This window comes from Lathyrus oleraceus, chromosome 7 (genome assembly GCF_024323335.1).
Source record: "Lathyrus oleraceus cultivar Zhongwan6 chromosome 7, CAAS_Psat_ZW6_1.0, whole genome shotgun sequence".
In the NCBI taxonomy this organism is placed as follows: domain Eukaryota; kingdom Viridiplantae; phylum Streptophyta; class Magnoliopsida; order Fabales; family Fabaceae; genus Lathyrus; species Lathyrus oleraceus.
Genome location: NC_066585.1, coordinates 27,978,917 through 27,997,484, shown reverse-complemented (window position 1 = coordinate 27,997,484; position 18,568 = coordinate 27,978,917). Strand labels below are relative to the sequence as shown.

The 18,568-nt window shown below is 34.5% G+C and overlaps 1 protein-coding gene across 1 annotated transcript; it reads left to right on the top strand.

Annotated features, from left to right (window-relative positions):
* The first annotated feature begins 7,318 nt into the window (after window positions 1-7,318).
* LOC127102165 (E3 ubiquitin-protein ligase ORTHRUS 2) lies at window positions 7,319-11,430 on the top strand. The gene is made up of 8 exons (XM_051039569.1): window positions 7,319-7,907; window positions 8,092-8,759; window positions 8,861-8,960; window positions 9,085-9,146; window positions 9,255-9,357; window positions 9,612-9,708; window positions 9,853-10,070; window positions 10,725-11,430. The coding sequence occupies exons 1-8, from the start codon at window positions 7,368-7,370 to the stop codon at window positions 11,043-11,045; spliced, it is 2,109 nt and encodes a 702-aa protein (XP_050895526.1). The 5' UTR covers window positions 7,319-7,367; the 3' UTR covers window positions 11,046-11,430.
* The last annotated feature ends 7,138 nt before the right edge of the window (window positions 11,431-18,568 follow it).

Here is an 18,568-nt window from a genome sequence, read left to right as displayed (position 1 = left end):
TTGAGCTAGAAAGTAAATGAGATTCAGTTAAATGTGTCAAAGAGAATGGAAGTGAAAAGTCGGCAGCTCACTAATTTTTTGAATGCCTAGTGTTTTCATGTGTATGAAGTTTCATCTTTTAGTGGTTTAGTATGGTCATAACTAGGCAGAGTGATAATACATAGAGCAATTTAAAAGTTTGTTAGGTAAATGTAAGAAATTGTTAATGAAGTTATTAATGTTATGGTTCGCCTGCATATGGAGTATATGGAAGTTAAGGAACAATAAAATCTTATGAAATGAGGAAATACACGATGAAAAAATGGCAGAAGAAGTAAAATTGTTTTCCTGGAAATGACTCACAATAAAATCAAACTTAATAGACGATGACATTGTTGAAATATTAAACTTGATTTGGGCCTAATTTTATTATTTGATTTTGGACTTAGTTATTTGGGCTTATTGTATATTGGATAATGTTTCTAGAAAAGTCTTGTAGTATTTAGAGTATCTAGATATTTCTTAAGATTGTAATATTTTCTAGAATACTCTTTGAATATCTAGAGTTGAGAACTCTCTAGAATTAGTGTGTCTAGAGTTCTCCTTAGAGTACTATAAATAGAGATGTAATCCAACACTTTTGAATCAAGCAAAAATATAAAGTTCTTTCTTCCATAAATAATTCTCCTACCTACCAAGTTTCTATTCAAGCCTCTAATATTCCCACACTTTTCCTAAACACAAAAGGGTCTATTTTCAACAAAGTGGCATCAGAGCTTCAACGTCCTAAAAAAATGGCGAATGGAGGTTTCCCTTTTCAAATGTCGATGCTCACAAAGAACAACTATGACAATTGGAGTATCAAGATGAAGGCGCTACTAGGAGCTCAAGATGTATGGGATATCGTTGAGAAAGGCTTCAATGAGCAAGATGAAGCCTCGCTAAGTCAAGGTGTAAAGGAGACATTGAGGGAGTCAAGAAAGAGAGACAAGAAAGCTCTCTTCCTCATTTATCAATCGGTGGATGAAGATACATTTGAGAAGATCTCCAACGCAACGACGACCAAAGAAGCATGGGACAAACTTCAAACTTGCAACAAAGGAGTGGAACAGGTGAAAAAGATTCGTCTTCAAACTCTTAAAGGTGATTTTGAACGTTTATTTATGGAAGAGTCAGAGTCAATTTCTGATTATTTTTCTCGAGTATTGGCCGTAGTCAATCAACTTAAAAGAAATGGTGAAGATGTTGATGAGGTAAAAGTCATGGAGAAAATACTTTGCACTTCAAATCCAAGTTTTGACTTCATTGTTACCAACATTGAAGAAAACAAGGATTTAAAGACCATGACTATTGAGCAACTCATGGGTTCCTTACAAGCATACGAAGAAAAACAAAAGAGAAAAATTAAACAAAAGGAGGCTATGGAGCAACTACTACAACTCAACATAAAGGAAGCAAATTATGCGAATTACAAGAGCCAAAGAGGACGAGGTCGTGGCCAAGATCGTGGGCGTGGACGAGGACATGGAGGAGAAGGAAGAGGCAGTTACAACAACTACTCTAATAATGGAGAAAGAAGTTGGAATCCACATGCAACAAGAGGTCGTGGAAGAGGAAATTCATGGACGAGGTGTGACAAATCACAAATCAAGTGCTTTAACTGCAACAAGATCGGTCACTATGCATCTGAGTGTAGATTCTCGAAGAAAGTTGTGGAGAAAGCTAACTTTGTAGAAGAAAAAGGCAGAGAAGAAGAAACTTTGTTGCTCGCGTGCCAAAACCAAGTTGAAGAGAAAAGAAACAAATGGTACCTCGACACCGGTGCAAGCAATCACATGTGTGGCGATCGAAGCATGTTCGTAGAGATCAATGAAGCGACAACTGGCAATGTCTCATTTGGAGATGACTCAAAGATACCGGTCAAAGGCAAAGGTAAAATTCTTATACGCTTAAAGAATGGGAGTCATCAATTCATATCCAATGTCTATTATGTTCCTAACATGAAGAATAATATTTTGAGTTTGGGACAATTATTAGAGAAAGGCTATGACATCCACTTGAAAGAACATAGTCTTTTCTTAAGAGATTGTAGACATAACTTGATTGCTAAGGTGCCTATGTCAAATAATAGAATGTTCCTCTTAAACATTCAAAATGATGTTGCAAAGTGTCTCAAGACTTGCTATACCGACTCTTCGTGGCTATGGCATCTACGATTCGGACATATCAACTTTGATAGTCTAAAATGTTTGTCAAAGAAGGAAATGGTGAGAGGCTTGCCTAGTATAAACCACTCAGACCAACTATGTGAAGGATGTCTAGTTGGGAAGCAATTCCGGAAAAGCTTTCCAAAGGAATCAACGTCAAGAGCGACAAAACCGCTAGAGCTCATACACACTGATGTTTGTGGACCAATCGATCCAAACTCTTTTGGTAAGAGTAAATACTTTCTCCTCTTTATTGATGATTATTCTAGAAAAACATGGGTTTATTTCTTGAAGGAGAAGTCAGAAGTGTTTGAAAACTTCAAGAAGTTCAAAGCCCTTGTGGAGAAAGAAAGTGGTCTTTCCATTAAGGCCATGAGATATGACCGAGGAGGAGAGTTCATTTCAAATGAGTTCCAAAAATATTGTGAAGACCATGGAATCCGTCGCCCACTAACAGTGCCAAGATCACCACAACAAAATGGAGTAGCAGAGAGAAAGAATCGGACCATACTTAACATGGTGCGAAGCATGCTTAAGAGCAAGAAGATGCCAAGAGAGTTTTGGGCCGAAGCAATGGCATGTGCGGTTTATCTGACAAATCGTTCCCCAACAAGAAGCGTGCATGAGAAGACACCACAAGAAGCATGGAGTGGAAGGAAGCCTGGGATCTCTCACCTCAAAGTGTTTGGAAGCATTGCCTATACTCATGTTCCTGATGAAAGGAGAACAAAGCTCGATGATAAAAGTGAGAAGTATGTATTCGTCGGTTACGACTCAAGCTCCAAAGGGTACAAGCTCTATAATCCAAATAGTGGAAAGATCATCATAAGTCGTGACGTGGAGTTCGAAGAAGAAGATTGTTGGGATTGGAGTCTTCAAGAAGACAGGTACGACTTTCTTCCTTACTTTGAAGAAGAAGACGAAATGGAACAACCAATGATAGAAGAAAATATTACACCACCGGTCTCACCGACACCAAGGTTGGATGAAACAAGCTTAAGTGAGAGGACACCACGACTAAGGAGTATTGAAGAGATTTATGAGGTAACCGAAAACATAAATGACATTAACCTTTTTTTCCTTTTGGGTAATTGCGAGCCTCTAAGCTATCAAGAAGCAGTTGAAAACGTAAAGTGGAGAGACGCCATGGAAGAAGAAATCAAGTCAATCACGAAGAATGATACATGGGAACTTACTACACTTCCACAAGGACACAAAGCAATTGGAATAAGATGGGTGTACAAGGTGAAGTTGAAGTATGTATTGTCTCAAGATCAATCTGCTGACATTTTCACTAAGCCACTCAAGTTGGAAACTTTCGTGAAGCTAAGGAATATGCTTGGAGTCACAAATCAAGTTTAAGGGGGGATGTTGAAATATTAAACTTGATTTGGGCCTAATTTTATTATTTGATTTTGGACTTAGTTATTTGGGCTTATTGTATATTGGATAATGTTTCTAGAAAAGTCTTGTAGTATTTAGAGTATCTAGATATTTCTTAAGATTGTAATATTTTCTAGAATACTCTTTGAATATCTAGAGTTGAGAACTCTCTAGAATTAATGTGTCTAGAGTTCTCATTAGAGTACTATAAATAGAGATGTAATCCAACACTTTTGAATCAAGCAAAAATATAAAGTTCTCTCTTCCATAAATAATTCTCCTACCTACCAAGTTTCTATTCAAGCCTCTAATATATTCCCACACTTTTCCTAAACACAAAAGGGTATATTTCCAACAGACATTTCTCAATGAAATTTGTTCCGTTTAGAAATAAGAAATTAGTTGAGGAGCGGTTATGATGGTTGATCAAAGCTTTAAGTACGGTGGAGTGGAGGGTCCTACAAGGTTAGCACTTCAACTTAAGTCAATATGTGAGGGAGAAGAGTGAAGTGAAATTGAATTTGAAACTTCTTATCTCAGTTTGGCTCTTGGATGTACATGTAGTTTGGATCCTTTGGATCATCACATTGATAATTTTTCGTGTGCTAAAAAGATTATGGAAGGAGTGTGGATCCTTCATGGTGGAAGATAGATGTATTGAATTGTTCCATACGTACTTAAGTGAGAGTTATTAATTTGTTGAAACAATATTTGTTCATACCCTTAAAATATTTTGATGATAATAATATATTTAAAGAAGAATAAAGTTTGCTAGTAGTTGTTTAAGTCTGCAGGTTCTAAAGTCAAATTATATCAAGGCTTCAAGCATATCAAAAGACTCAATTCCATAAAGAAGTGATTCAGATTCAGATTGATAAGAATTTGTAGTTGATCATCGCCTCCAAAGGCATCAAACTCTGGTCTCATGACCCAACTTCTAATGGAAACTCAACTTCTAAAAGACTGAAGGGCATCTGATTCGTACACTGTACCAAAGTAGTTTTTGTCTTATTTGTTAGATAGATCTAGAGGGAGGGGGGTTGAATAGATCCCAAGTTTAAAATTTATTAGAAAATTTGACTTAGAAAAAATTATAGCGCAAAAACAAGTTTCAAATATTTCTTAGATCAAAAATCGTCTAACCGAACCTACTATTGAAAAACTCGGATATGCGTAAGAGTGTCAATGGTATAATAATAATCCACAAGTTGATTAACACGATTCAAGCACTAAATTGAATATTCAACTATAGTAAAGGTCTATCTCCAAGGATAATAACATACAAAAAAACTAGTTGAAACAATTTGTCAAATACTTTGCGTACAATCAACAAAGTTTGGATATTAGTATACTGTTTGTAGTTCTCCATCTTCGAAAGATACTTATAATTATTGCTCTCCTTCAACTACAATAAAACATTGAACACAAATATATAGAATAATAAAATTCTCCCCTCTTACTCTGCCACGACATGGCTGGAACCCTTAACATTCACATTAGTTGTCTCCATCCTCAAAAACTACAAGTGTTATTGGAACCCCGAAAGTTCATTTGTCATTACATTTACCATCATCTTCATTATTAACATCATTTGACAATATATGAATGAAATCAAATTTTAAAATTTTCAATTTCAACTTTAACCAAAGTCATTGTTTGTACCTCCTAACTCAGGTAGCATAACTAAGCTTTGATTAATGCCTTTAATAGATGATTTTATAATTCTTAAAAGTTTTAAGGTATGTGTTCATCCTCCCAAAGCTCATAAAATCATTTAACATCCACCTTCATCTTTTGTAGGTATCCTCATGAACAAGGAATGCGATTCTATTAATTATTTTGCATCTCCTCTTAGTATCTAAAATGCTTTATATGCAAAACTCATAACCATTATTCTTTTATATAAAATATGCTCATGATAGACATTGAAAACTTTGGTGGATTGAAACAAACTCTATGCTTGTTATCCAATATGGTCCTTTAGCTATTTCACAATAGATATTATAATTATATGATTTTAGTCAAACACATTCATTGCATTTTCCCTCATATTCATAAAGAAAAATCACTGTGCTGACTAACTTACTTTCATAACTTTATCGATCCATATTCACTTCTCTTTAACAAAGAGAGAAAACTTAGTTAGAAACAAGTTAATTCTTCCTACCTTTAAGTTTAACCGGTCATTCTTTCGATTTATAAGATAAAGTTCTGGCTTAATCCTCCTGTTTATAATCTTTTTTCTTTAATTTATGAAACAAATTAAAAAATTAATATTAACTGATTTTTTAATTAAAAATTTAAATAATATTATAAAAATTAATTAAAAGATCATAATAATAAACTCTACATAAAATATATAAATATTAATTGATGAGATATATTTTAAAATTGAATATGTGTGATTTATTTTGATGCGATGTGTGTAGAACTTTCTTTACACTATGGTAATGTTTTTTCTGTTTTGTATCAATATTTTTTCTCTTCTTAATACATTTATATTTTGAGAGTAATAATTTTTTTTCGCCTCTTCATGAACATGTAAAAATTAATAAAAGCAATAACAGTCGTCTATTGTAATGGAAGGTCATAAAGTATTTTTATAATATAGAATTTAGTTTAAAGGTAAATAAATCATGATCGAAGTTTTTTTCATTTAAATTGGCTTTAAATAATTTGACTAAATTCAATTATACATGCTAAACTAAACTAAAAATTAAACTAATATTTACATAAACTTATTCCATTAGTATTTTTTATATTGACGGAAAGTCAATCAAAAAAATTAAATACAAACTCTCCTTAATTATTTAGAAATTATATTTACTATTTTTTTAATTATGTTTTATGAATATATATACAAATAATTTTAACTAATTGTTGCTTATAAAAAAAAGAAAAAAGAAAATAAATATAATTTACATAAAATTTTATCTTTAAAAAATATATTTTAAAAAGAAAATACTTAAATAAAATAAAGTTAACACTATGTTTTTACTTATAAATTATTTCAATTTTTTTATTTTTGTTTTTAATATTTACAATTTATTTATTTATTTGTTAATTTAAAGTTTTATAGTACTGTTTTAATTATTATATAATCCATATTACTATAATTATTTATTTTAGTTATAAAAAATATATCATATAAAATATTAAATAATTAAGGTTATTATCAAAAATTGAACAAATATTTTTTCTTTATTATCTTAAAACACTTTTATTGAAATACATTGATAGTATAATTTTTTTTACATTCTAGTAATTATAACCGTTGGATATTGGAATAAATTTAACTTTTATTTAAAAAATTTATAAAGTAATGTAAACAGATGATGGTGATGAATCATTAGTATAAATTTTTTTATTCTAACAATGTATAGTAATTAAATCCATCTTAAAATATATAAAAGTCCAAAGAAAAACAACATAGAAAAATCAACATAACCCATTTTGTTTTTTCTTTAAATTTTTTTATAGATGATGAAATAACAATATTCACTAAAAAATCATAGTAACATTCATCGTGATAATTACCTTAAACTTTTTTTTTTATAATTACATCAAACTTATAATAATATTGGTCTGTGATTTGTTAGAATTTAGGATTGTTTTTTATTATTTTATTTTTCATGACAGAATGAAAATAATAATTTAATTAAGAGTATTTAGATAATAATAAAAAAAGTGAATAGATACGCACAATACAATATTAAATTACCCTCTCAACATTGAAATAAAAAAAAACAGAGAAACGGAAGAAGACGAAGAGATCGAGAGAAAAAAACAGCTTAAAAAATGAGTAGAAATTCAAAACCCCCTTCCCTCTCGAGTGAAAATTGGATTAAAAATATCACTATAAAAAGGAGAAAAAAAGACCTTAAAATTAAATCATTTTCAACTAAAAAAACTAGAGAGAAAAAGAAAATGGCGCAGTTTCCTTGCGACTCCAATGGCGTTTGCATGGTATGCAAACAGAAGCCTCTAGAAACCGAAACTCTCTATTGCACAACATGCATAACTCCGTGGCATTTTACATGTTTACCCCTCGCTCCCACCTCTATCGCCGGCTGGGAATGCCCTGATTGTTCTCAACCCAACCTCACCGTCGATTCGCTTGCTCCGTCCATCGCCGGCGATCTCGTTTCCTCAATTCGCGCCATCGAGAACGATCCGTCGCTTACCGATGAAGAAAAAGCGAAGAAACGCCAAGAACTCGTTGGTGGATCTTCTACTGAAACTGAAACCATCAATAGAGCCTGCAATGATTTTCTTGATATCTTCGATGGGAGTCTCAATTGCTCCGTTTGCATGCAGTTATTGGAAAGACCCGTTACTGTTAGTTTCTTTCATTTCATGATTTTTTTTTGTTCTTTCTATAAGCTGATTCAAATTACTAATTATTTTTTTCTCAATTTTGTAATATATTTGGTATTATGAAAATTATGATTTGAAATTGAGTTTTTGTTTGTTGTTGTTGCTGTTATTGTGGTTGTGGCTGTTGTTGTTGGTGTTGGTTAAGACTCCGTGCGGGCACAATTTTTGTCTGAAGTGTTTTGAGAAATGTATTAGGCAAGGAAAGAACACTTGTTCGAATTGTAGAACTCCAATTCCGGCGAAGATGGTGAGTAATCCGCGAATTAATTCGCAGTTGGCGATGGCGATTCGTAATGCGAAGATAGCGAGATCGGAAGGTGGTGTTGGAGGGAGCGGCGGTTTGAAAGTTTATCATACTGTTCATAATGATGAGCTTCCTGATACTGCTTTTACTACAGAGAGAGCAAAGAAAACAGGGAAGGCGAATGCGTGTAGTGGGAAGATATTTGTGACGATTCCGAAAGATCATTTTGGGCCGATTGTTGCTGAGAATGATCCAACGAGGAACCGCGGGGTTCTTGTTGGTGATTCGTGGGAGGATAGGATGGAATGTAGGCAATGGGGGGCTCATTTTCCTCATGTTGCTGGGATTGCTGGTCAGAGTACTCATGGTGCTCAGTCTGTTGCGCTTTCTGGTGGTTATGTTGATGATGAAGATCATGGTGAGTGGTTTCTGTATACTGGAAGTGGTGGGAGAGATCTCAGTGGTAACAAACGAACCAATAAAGATCAGTCTTTTGATCAGAAGTTTGAGAGTTCGAATGAGGCTTTGAGACTCAGTTGTCGAAAAGGTTATCCTGTTCGTGTTGTTAGGTCCGTTTTTATGGATTGATTGATTCCTTATTTGTTTAGTTTCAAATTTCAATGTGATGATTTGTCATGCATTTGTTTATGGATCTGTTTATTTGGTTCAGGTCCCACAAAGAGAAACGATCCGCTTATGCTCCGGAAGAAGGAGTGAGATACGACGGCATTTATAGAATTGAGAAATGCTGGCGCAAAATGGGAATACAAGTAAGTATCATTATTGGTTTTAATAACCAATCATTGCATTTATTCAACTAAGTACCCTGAGTTAGACCTAATCGATTATCATTTGTTTAAACTTTAGTATTGACTGGGAATCTTTCTGTGATAGGGTCATAAGGTTTGCAGGTATTTGTTTGTGAGGTGTGACAATGAGCCAGCTCCATGGACAAGGTTGGTTTTAGTTCCTTGATTTTTATATTTCCTTTTGTGTGTGTGTGTACTAATATATAGGTGGGAGTATAGAACTTGATCACGTTCATTCATTTTGTTGATCTGCAGTGATTTATCCGGAGACCGTCCCCGTTCACTACCTATAATTAATGAGTTTAAGGGTGCAACAGATATTACTGAAAGAAAGGGTGATCCATCATGGGACTTTGATGTAAGTGGTATCTGCCGTGCCAACTGATCCGTTTTCTTAGATTTCTTGATGTGTTGGTGTTTCTTTCACTTTTGTTTGTTACTGTTCTTCATTGTTTTCTAGTCATATTGTTGTACTTAGTAAGATATGATCACAATAATTAAGTCTAGATCTTGTAATAATTATTTGGTAGGCAAATGTTTTTCTCCCTTCCAACTTTGCTGTTCTATAGATTTTGTAAGGTCTCTCAGTGTGTGCATTTGTCTAAATTTCAGGAGAAAAAGGGCTGCTGGTTGTGGAAGAAGCCCCCACCACTAAGTAAGAAAACAGGCAAAAGGGTGTCCTCCAAAAGCAAGAATACGCTGTTGAAAGGTATATAATCCTTGGCGATAACAATTAACCTTGTTTTCTTTTTTTAAGATCATTGTATTTGAAGCTGTTGTTGTTATAAACACCATATAGAAGTGGACTTGTTAAGTTAATACAGTGTTGCCTCCGTGCTCAATCTTTTTGCAGATTTTGGTTGCAACATATGTCACAAAGTGTTGTCTTCACCTCTTACTACTCCTTGTGCTCACAACTTCTGCAAAGCCTGCCTGGAGGATGCCTTTTCTGGCCAAAGCTATATCAGAGAGAGGGCATCTCAAAGTGGACGCTCTTTGCGGACACGAAAGAACATTATGAAATGCCCTATTTGTTCAGCTGATATAGCTGATTATCTTCAGAATCCGCAGGTACTACTACTGAACATATGTTAAAATAGATGTTAATGGAAAGAACATCTTGATTTCACTGTGAACTGTGAAGTGATTAGCCGATATAGCTGATTACTTTCAGAATTCACAGGTACTGCTGCACATTTGTATGTTTATGAAAAAAACTGCTTGATTTCACTGTGAATTGAGTTATTTTTTGTGACAGAACTTTGAAGTGAGTGTTCTCAGCCTTTTTATCAACTTTTGGATTACATTGCTTGTTTGTAATGTGATCAATAATCATATTGTTATCAGGATTTATATTTGCTCCAATCCAATAAGGAATGGATTATTATTCTCCAAATTGAACCCTTGTTGAATTTCTTTTAATTGTATTCCTAATTTACTATGAAATGACTAGTTTTCCTAATTTACCATAAAACCATAAAACCACTTTTAAAACATGTAATTCATTATGGAATTTATTGTATACTTTGATGTCTTTAGGTGCTTAATATTGACAGTGTCTATGCATTTGATATTGTTGAAAGTGTAGTGTGTATGCCTTTGATAATCTTTTGAAGTTTTGTTGTAAATATTTAGTGAAATAGCTGCTGCAATATTCAATTTGAAGTGTTGTTCTGCTCTACATAAAAAAAGGTCTTGGTTTTGTTTATTTTTGTTTTTTGACAGGTAAACAGAGAAATGATGGGTGTGATTGAATCACTCCAGCGACAGACTGAGCAGCAGATGGAGGAGAGTTCGGAAGAATTAAGTGCTAAAAGTGATGAAAATCTCATGCCTGATGAGGAGATGGAGTTTTCAAAGCCCTGTGATTCAGGTGAAAAAGTGTTGAAGGAGATTAACAAGAATGATTTGGATCCTCCTAAGAAGGGGAGGAAAGTTGCCGGTGGCAAGATTGTGGTAGAAAGCGAAGCAATGGATGATGCAGAAGTAGAAAGCGAAGCAATGGATGATGCAGAAGTAGAAAGCGAAGCAATGGATTTTGATTAAAGGATGTTCTGTTATGTGTTTGGATGTCATGTCCATCAACTTGATCAAAATCACGTTGAAAAACCATATCAACTCAAAAGCTTCAACAAATAGTTGCTTCATTATTTTCACGAATTTTTTTCATTGGGACGTGGTTTTTCAATGTGATTTGGTTTTCTAATACGAAACCAAACACATACTAAGGCTTTCTTGAAAACTAAATCCAAAACAAAAGATACTTATTTTAGTTTTTGGCTAACATGAAACTTCCTAGTATTCGAGGCGTGAACTTTTGTTTTCATCGAAGCTGGATAGGCAGTACACAATGTTTTCTAGAACTGTTGCAAATTTGTATAAATGAATCACACATTTGTAAATGGCATTCAATAGTCAGGGTTGATTTTCATCCTTTTTTTTTCTCTTTTTCAAATGAACCAATATCACACGAGCTATATGTCATGTTCTTGTTATATGTTTATTGATTACAAAAAACGAGATTGCTGTTTCAAAAAAAAAAATAGAGACCGCAGCATCATTTCATGTCTTACTCTGTAACTCCTCTTTTTTTTTTTTTTTACCATTACATCAATCTAAACCATCATGTTTTGACGCGTGTCATTATTAACTTTTCAAAGAATTTTAACCCAAAAAGGACATACACTTTGCACACCGCATCTCCATATTCGCGTGCTTTACCAGTCGTTCAGGTCGCCCACTATCATCAACCCCGATCGCCTCCGTCTTGACTCTTACCACCACACCACAGTCAATATGGAGGAGATAATGGTTATTTAGGGTTACACGTTTTATCCACATGACCACAACAGTCATTAAAGATCATGGTAAGTTTTGATGAACATGAGATATAGCAATAGGAATATAACCGAATAGAATTAGGAATAAACCATTAAAAATTCAGAAAAATCTTAACTATTTAATTTTGAAGTTGAGACACTTTTCATGAGAAGAGAAACGGAGGATTTTTTTAGAAGAATAATGATTATTATTATTGAATATTGTTGTAAAACTGAATTACAATTAGTTGTATATATAATTTATGTTATTTGTATACTAAGTAATTAATATAACAAACCCTAACCCTAATAAACTTGATATTGACTTTGGTTATACAATTTGGATTATATTCTCAACATACCCCCTTAAATCCAAGTTATTAAGCACTAGCTAATCATAATCGATTTGGACTATTCATAATTTCTTTCTCAAATTTAGGAATCAGTTGATCTTCAATCTTTGGTGAAAATCTCGACCAACTGTGCTTCACTCGAGCAATGCCTTACTTCAAGTTCATCGTGGTTTACCTTCTTCCTTAGGAAATGAAACATAGTCTTAATGTGTTTACTTTTCCCATGCAGAACTAGATTCTTTGCAAGATTAATGACTGACTCGTTGTCGATCCGCAACATCAGAGGTTTCTTCACTTCGACCTCCATCTCTTCCAGCACATATCTGATTTAAATTGCTTGATACACATCATAAGATCTTGCTATATATTCAGTATCACATAATGATAGTGCAATTGAGAGTTGCTTTCTCGAGCACCATGAGATTGGGGCACCAAATACTTGAAAGAATAATCAGTTGTGCTTCTTCGATATTCCTTTTTTCCACACTAATCAACATCTAAATAACAAATAATCTCAGCTTTTTTGCTTTCAGAATCTCGTGGAAATATAATTCCGTATTTTGTCTATCCTTTTAAGTATCTCAGGATTCTTCTTGCAACCTTCATGTGTGACACCCTTGGTTCACTCATGTATATACTCATTAATCAAACTGAGAAAATTATATAAGGCCGATTGTTGCACACATATCTCAGAGATCCAATAATTTGTTTGAACAAAGTGACATCGACTTTATCTTCCTCTCCATGCTTCTCCAACTTCAAATTTGGTTCGACAGACGAGGATGTAGGATTCGAGTCTTCCATCCTGAATCTCTTGAGTATCTCTTTGACATACTTTCTTTGATGTAGCATCATACATTGCTTTGACATTTGAAATTCCATGCTTAGGAAGTACGTCAACTTTCCCAAATTCGATATTTTAAATTCCTTCTTCACCAACTCTTTGAATTTCGACAAATTCTCCAAGCCATAGTCTAATAGGTCGATACATTGGTGCCAGGCTTCGTTCCATCAAGGCTCCAAGGTCCAAATGGGTCAGCCAATTCATATAAAAAGTCATTTTTTTACGTGTCAGCAATCAAAATACCTAGTTGATTGATTTCCCCCTAACTAAACTCATTTACTCATTTCCTTTCAACTATCCATTCTATTCTCAAGACAAGTTTGGTTTTCCAAAATACATTTACTCTTCATCATCCTCGACAAGACCTATCTTACCCACTTCTCCAAAATCCATCATTTCCATCTTAATTCTTAAAACTTGGCTAGTTGTCTTTCTATTTTCATAGTTTGGGTTAGTGGGTCTTTTAAACTTTACTCAAATTCTTATTACTTTCATTCACACCCTTCATCAAACACTTGGTATTCACACTTTTTACATCAAGAACTCATGGCTCCTAAGTTGAACAAAGGGAGGAAGGTTGTAAGAACATATTCCTTAACCCCTGCAAATGCTCTGTCACTTTTGCGTCCATCTTGTGCTTATTAATTTGAAAAATCATTTAGAAATAGGATTATTGTCAAATAACACGTGTATGACCCCGTTGTTGTCGATGAGTTACACATCCCTTAAGTTTTTTATATAATGAAGTTTCAAGAGATCAATAATTGTCTGAAAGTCTCAACTGAGTACATCGAAGACTTGATTCGAGTCTTCTATGTTGGGCTGGAGTCAAGAAAATGATGTACATTTCAATTTAAGATGGGCGAGCATACCTATCATGTTACAAAAAACACTTGGAAGGAGGTATTTGGTTTAACTCCTATGTTCACTCATTGGTCTACTTTCATGGGTTATTCTTTTCATCCTAACTTTGAAGTGAGAAGTTACCTAATGCTTGCCTCAAAGCTCCCAGAGCAGAAAACCAGATGGCTAACACATAAACCGGTTATTTGAAAAGGGATCAACATATCCTTCATTGGATTGTGACTCACGTGTTGCGTCCAAGATATGGTGGTCACTCACAGATTGACATTTCCGAAATTCATTTGATGTATATCTTTCAAAACAAAATTCATATAAATTGGCCAAATTACTTCACTTATAGAATGTTTGCTATTAAGGAATGTAACTAAGGATCTTCTCTTTGTTATGTTTCAATTATTGCTAAGTTTTTGAAGCATTTCAATATTGGTGTGGCAAATCTCGTGACCATCTCTCCTGGATCTGCTCAAGAATTCGATTCAAGCACCATGAAGCATATAGGATACCATTGGGATAAGGATCTCAAGGTATACTACTACAAGATGAAAGGCTTAGGTAAGTTCATCTATAACTATGATGACCCAATTGAATATGGTATTGCTATGATTGATGAACACCAAGTAGAAGAACCAGATCAGAATGTGGATGATGACATAGTGGATTCTCAACATGCTAATGAAGATCCTCCTGAATGGCAAGGTTTTGCAAGCTCACACGATAACTCATAAGGTTGGGGACAATGGCAGCAAAACTCATGGACCCAACATGGAACTACTTATAAAACCCCTATGATATTGGCTCATCTGGTGTAGATTCGTCTATTCTCACCTTGCTCGAGAACATGCGTGTTGAGAAACGGGAGTGCCATGAAGAGGATTCTCGTAGGCATGTTGAGTTTGAGGCCACTCAAGAGGAGCATTTCAGGGCTATTCATGATCATCTAACTGCTTAGGATGACACCTTTTATAGCTTTGCTTCGTATGCTACAGAGTAATTCAATGAGATTTGTCACAACATGGCTTCAAACCATGCTTCAACTTAAGCCGGGATTGGTCAAATTATTCGTGATCAAAATGACTATAGTGATCATTATATTTAATTCTACCAAGAGATGTGTGATATGATGGATGGTGACAATGGTTTTGCTTGGTTCCGTGGCAGAGGTAGAGGTCACGGTCATGGACGTGGACGTGGTCATATTAGACCTAATTATGGACCTAATCTTTCTTATGCATGTATTTATCTTTTATGTTATTTTTTTTGTGGACACAACTTATTGTTATTATGTTTTGTTATTGCAACATGTATGCCAATTGTGTAATGGATATATTAAGTAATGCCTTTCCATTCCTTTTTCTATATTTGGTTGGTTATTTATGTTTTAGTTTTGTTTTCAATTAAGACATGATTCTATGTGAGTGCTTGTTTTAATTGGTTCGTTTAATCTTTGCAACGCCTGTGAGTGTGTTTATTTCTATATGATGTTGTGTATTGTTCATGATGCTTCTCACATTTTTTCAGTCTTTTCCTCTTTTTGATGTTGTCAAAGGGGGAGAAACACAAGGTTTATGACGCACATATTCAGGAGGACCTTTTCCAAAGTCATCAAAGGTGTCTAGTATGTTTCTCTATCATAAAAAATGAGGAGTATGTGAGTGCGATATTCTCTTAATGTATTTTGAATTTTGTTAAAACTAGATAGCTTAGATCTTTATGTATTTGGACCTTACAATCTTGAATGTGCATCATCATCATCATAGGACATGTAAGACTAGATTGCATCAGCCATCACATGCCAAAATACGAGTTTTTCACAAAAAGACATGCATGGGTCGATACATGTTAAGTATGGGTTGATACATTATTTGTGGCTTTTAAATGAATTTGGATCTGCCTCTAATGAATCAATACAAATGAGAAATGAGTCGATACATCTTGCGAATGGGTCGACTCATTCTTATTTAGGACAACTCAATCTGAAAGAAGTTTTTCAAATATCTGCCATTGCCTCTAATGGGTCGATACAATCGAAAATGGATCGATACATTGAGCGAATGGGTCGGCTCACCCGTGCTTGGAGTCGACTTATCCTGGAATTTTTTATTTACAAATTGTCTACTACCTTAAATTTATCGACTCTATTTGGTCTCATATTGACTCATTCAACTTATGTATTGACTCATTCAAGTTTAGAGTCAATACATTATGAACTAATTTTTCAGAATGGCATTTTGGCTAAAAATCTATTTTTACTCATTTCTTTTCTACACATACACATACATATAAATATGCATTCATGCATCATTTCATAGAATTGAAACCTGAAAGATACAAAGAATTATCATCATCATCAACCTCTCTTGGCACATTTATTAACAACACATAATCATTTTTTATTGTTTGTTGGCAAGAATAGACTGATAAGGTCCAATTTAGGTTTGTGTAACAAATTGTGTTGAGGTTTCCTTTAGGGGATTCAAGGATAAAACCTTTAGGGTTTTTACTCCAAGATCAAGGGTTGATTTAGAGGTTTTTGCACAAGTCTTATCAACTTACATTCATCCGAGCGAAGGCTTTGAAGAACGGGGTTTCTTGCAAAGGAGTAGCGATAGCCGAAGGATTAATTGAAAAGCTTGGGAGAGATTTCACAATTTGGATTCAGCCGAGCGAAGGCTTTGATGAACATGGGTTCTTGCAAAGGAGTAGAGGTAACCGAAGGATCATATTGGAGATCTCGTGTGACTTGATCTTGCTAGGGTCAAGGGTAGAGAAGGAGATAAGATCAACATGAAACATAGGGTTTAGATTTGAATTCCTACATGTCTCTTGTAAACTGATATTGCAAAGGTTAATTACAATATCTCAATTCAATTTCGAATTGATGGTAGACGTGCCCATAGTGAGGACAATTAAGGAACTGCCTAAATAAATCTCGGTGTTCTCTCTCTCTCTCTCTCTCAAATTTCATTTTAGATTTTGGTCACATGTAGTGTGTAATTTGAATTGTTGAAAATTATGGTTGTGTTGAAGTGCTTAAAACTGTTTGTGTAAAACCATTGCAATCTAATTCATTGCAATTGATCTGTTGTAACTTCAACACAAAGAGAATTAAACTTGGTGTATTGCACACCAAGTATTCTCTAAAATTACTGCACACCAAGTGTTCGCAAAAATTCCTTTGTCAAGTTTATTTTTTACATCTCATTGGAAATCGTTTATCTTAAGTGTGGTTTGTATTCAAACAAACTATATTGAGATTATTGATTAGTTTTTCTCATCTTTAGAATACATTATAATATGGTTTATACTGATATCCGATCCTACCAATAACAGTTCAGATAGACGAGAGTCAACCCAAATTCATTTCCTCTTTCCATAGAAAAATAATTTTCAAAACAGAATTTTAATAAGAAAAATTTATTTGGCAATCTATTCACCCCCTCCCCCTTCTAGATCGATCGCTGCCATTGTCTAACACTAGGTGCTTGCTTGGGGCCACACATCACTTTGTGCAGCCTGTATACTTTCCTTACTTCCTACTGTATCACAAACCCAGAAGGTTGTGTGACATAGACCTATTCATCTAGAGGAACATTCAAAAATGCTGATTTCACATCTAAGCGAAATGTCGACCAACCTTACTTGCATGCCAAGGGTATCACCAATTGGACAATTTTCAATCTTTCTACTGGTGCATATACTTCAGGGTAGCCAAGTCCTGCTCTCTGAAGTAATCCTCGAGCTACTAATCTTTCCTCATGTCTTGCTATCAACCCATTAACATTATGCTTCAACTTGAACACCCACTTCACTTTGATAGCTTTTGTACGTGTTGGCAATTCGACTAACTCCCATTGTTGTTTATTTTGATTGCTTGTATCTCTTAGACCATATATGACTTCCATTGTTTATTCTTTAAAGCCTCGCTATAGTTAATTGGTTCAACATCTTCAAGTAAAGCAAAATGAACTAATTCTCCATCTATTGTGACTTCATCATCACCAACCACTTCACAGTCTTGAAGCCTTACTGGAAGAACTACGGTTCTTTGAGGTTTGGTGCTAGCCACACCCTATTGATTGTTCACTTCGACTTCGATAGTGACTGGAACATTATCGACTGGAATTTATTCGTGCTCACTACTTTCTTCATCAACTTCATAGCCCATCAATGTCTTGTTAGTCGCATCACCTAAATTTCAATCCCATACAAAATTCTCATTAATCACAATGTCTCGACTCATCATGATCTTATCATTAATTAGATTGAATATCCTATAAGCTCCAGCGTTATGATATCCTACTAGAATCATAGTTTCACTTTTATCGTCCAACTTCCTTCTTCTTGCACTAGGAACATGTTTGTAGCAAATAAAGCGAAACACCTCCATATGACTCACTGATGGTTGTTTTCCACTACATACTTCTTCAGGAACCTTGTTCTTCAGCTTCTTGGTAGGGCACCTGTTCAGAATATAAAGAGCAGTGGCGACAACTTCACCCCATAAGGATTTTGGAAAATTCTTCTACCTCAACATGCATCTCTCCATATCCAATATGGTCATGTTTCTTCTTTCTTCTATTCCATTATGTTGAGGTGTGTAAGGAGAAGTTACCTCATCATTAGTACTATGTTCTACACAGAACTCTTCAAATATCTTGCATGTGTATTCGCCACCTCCATTTGTTCGTA

What these genes read in the sequence shown, in the direction of transcription:
- LOC127102165 (XM_051039569.1), top strand. Translation starts at nt 7,368, where the DNA reads ATGAGTAGAAATTCAAAACCCCCTTCCCTCTCGAGTGAAAATTGGATT. An exon ending in GGCGCAAAATGGGAATACAA is followed by an intron (nt 8,961 to 9,084) that starts GTAAGTATCATT and finishes TTTCTGTGATAG; the next exon opens with GGTCATAAGGTTTGCAGGTA. An exon ending in CAAGAATACGCTGTTGAAAG is followed by an intron (nt 9,709 to 9,852) that starts GTATATAATCCT and finishes ATCTTTTTGCAG; the next exon opens with ATTTTGGTTGCAACATATGT.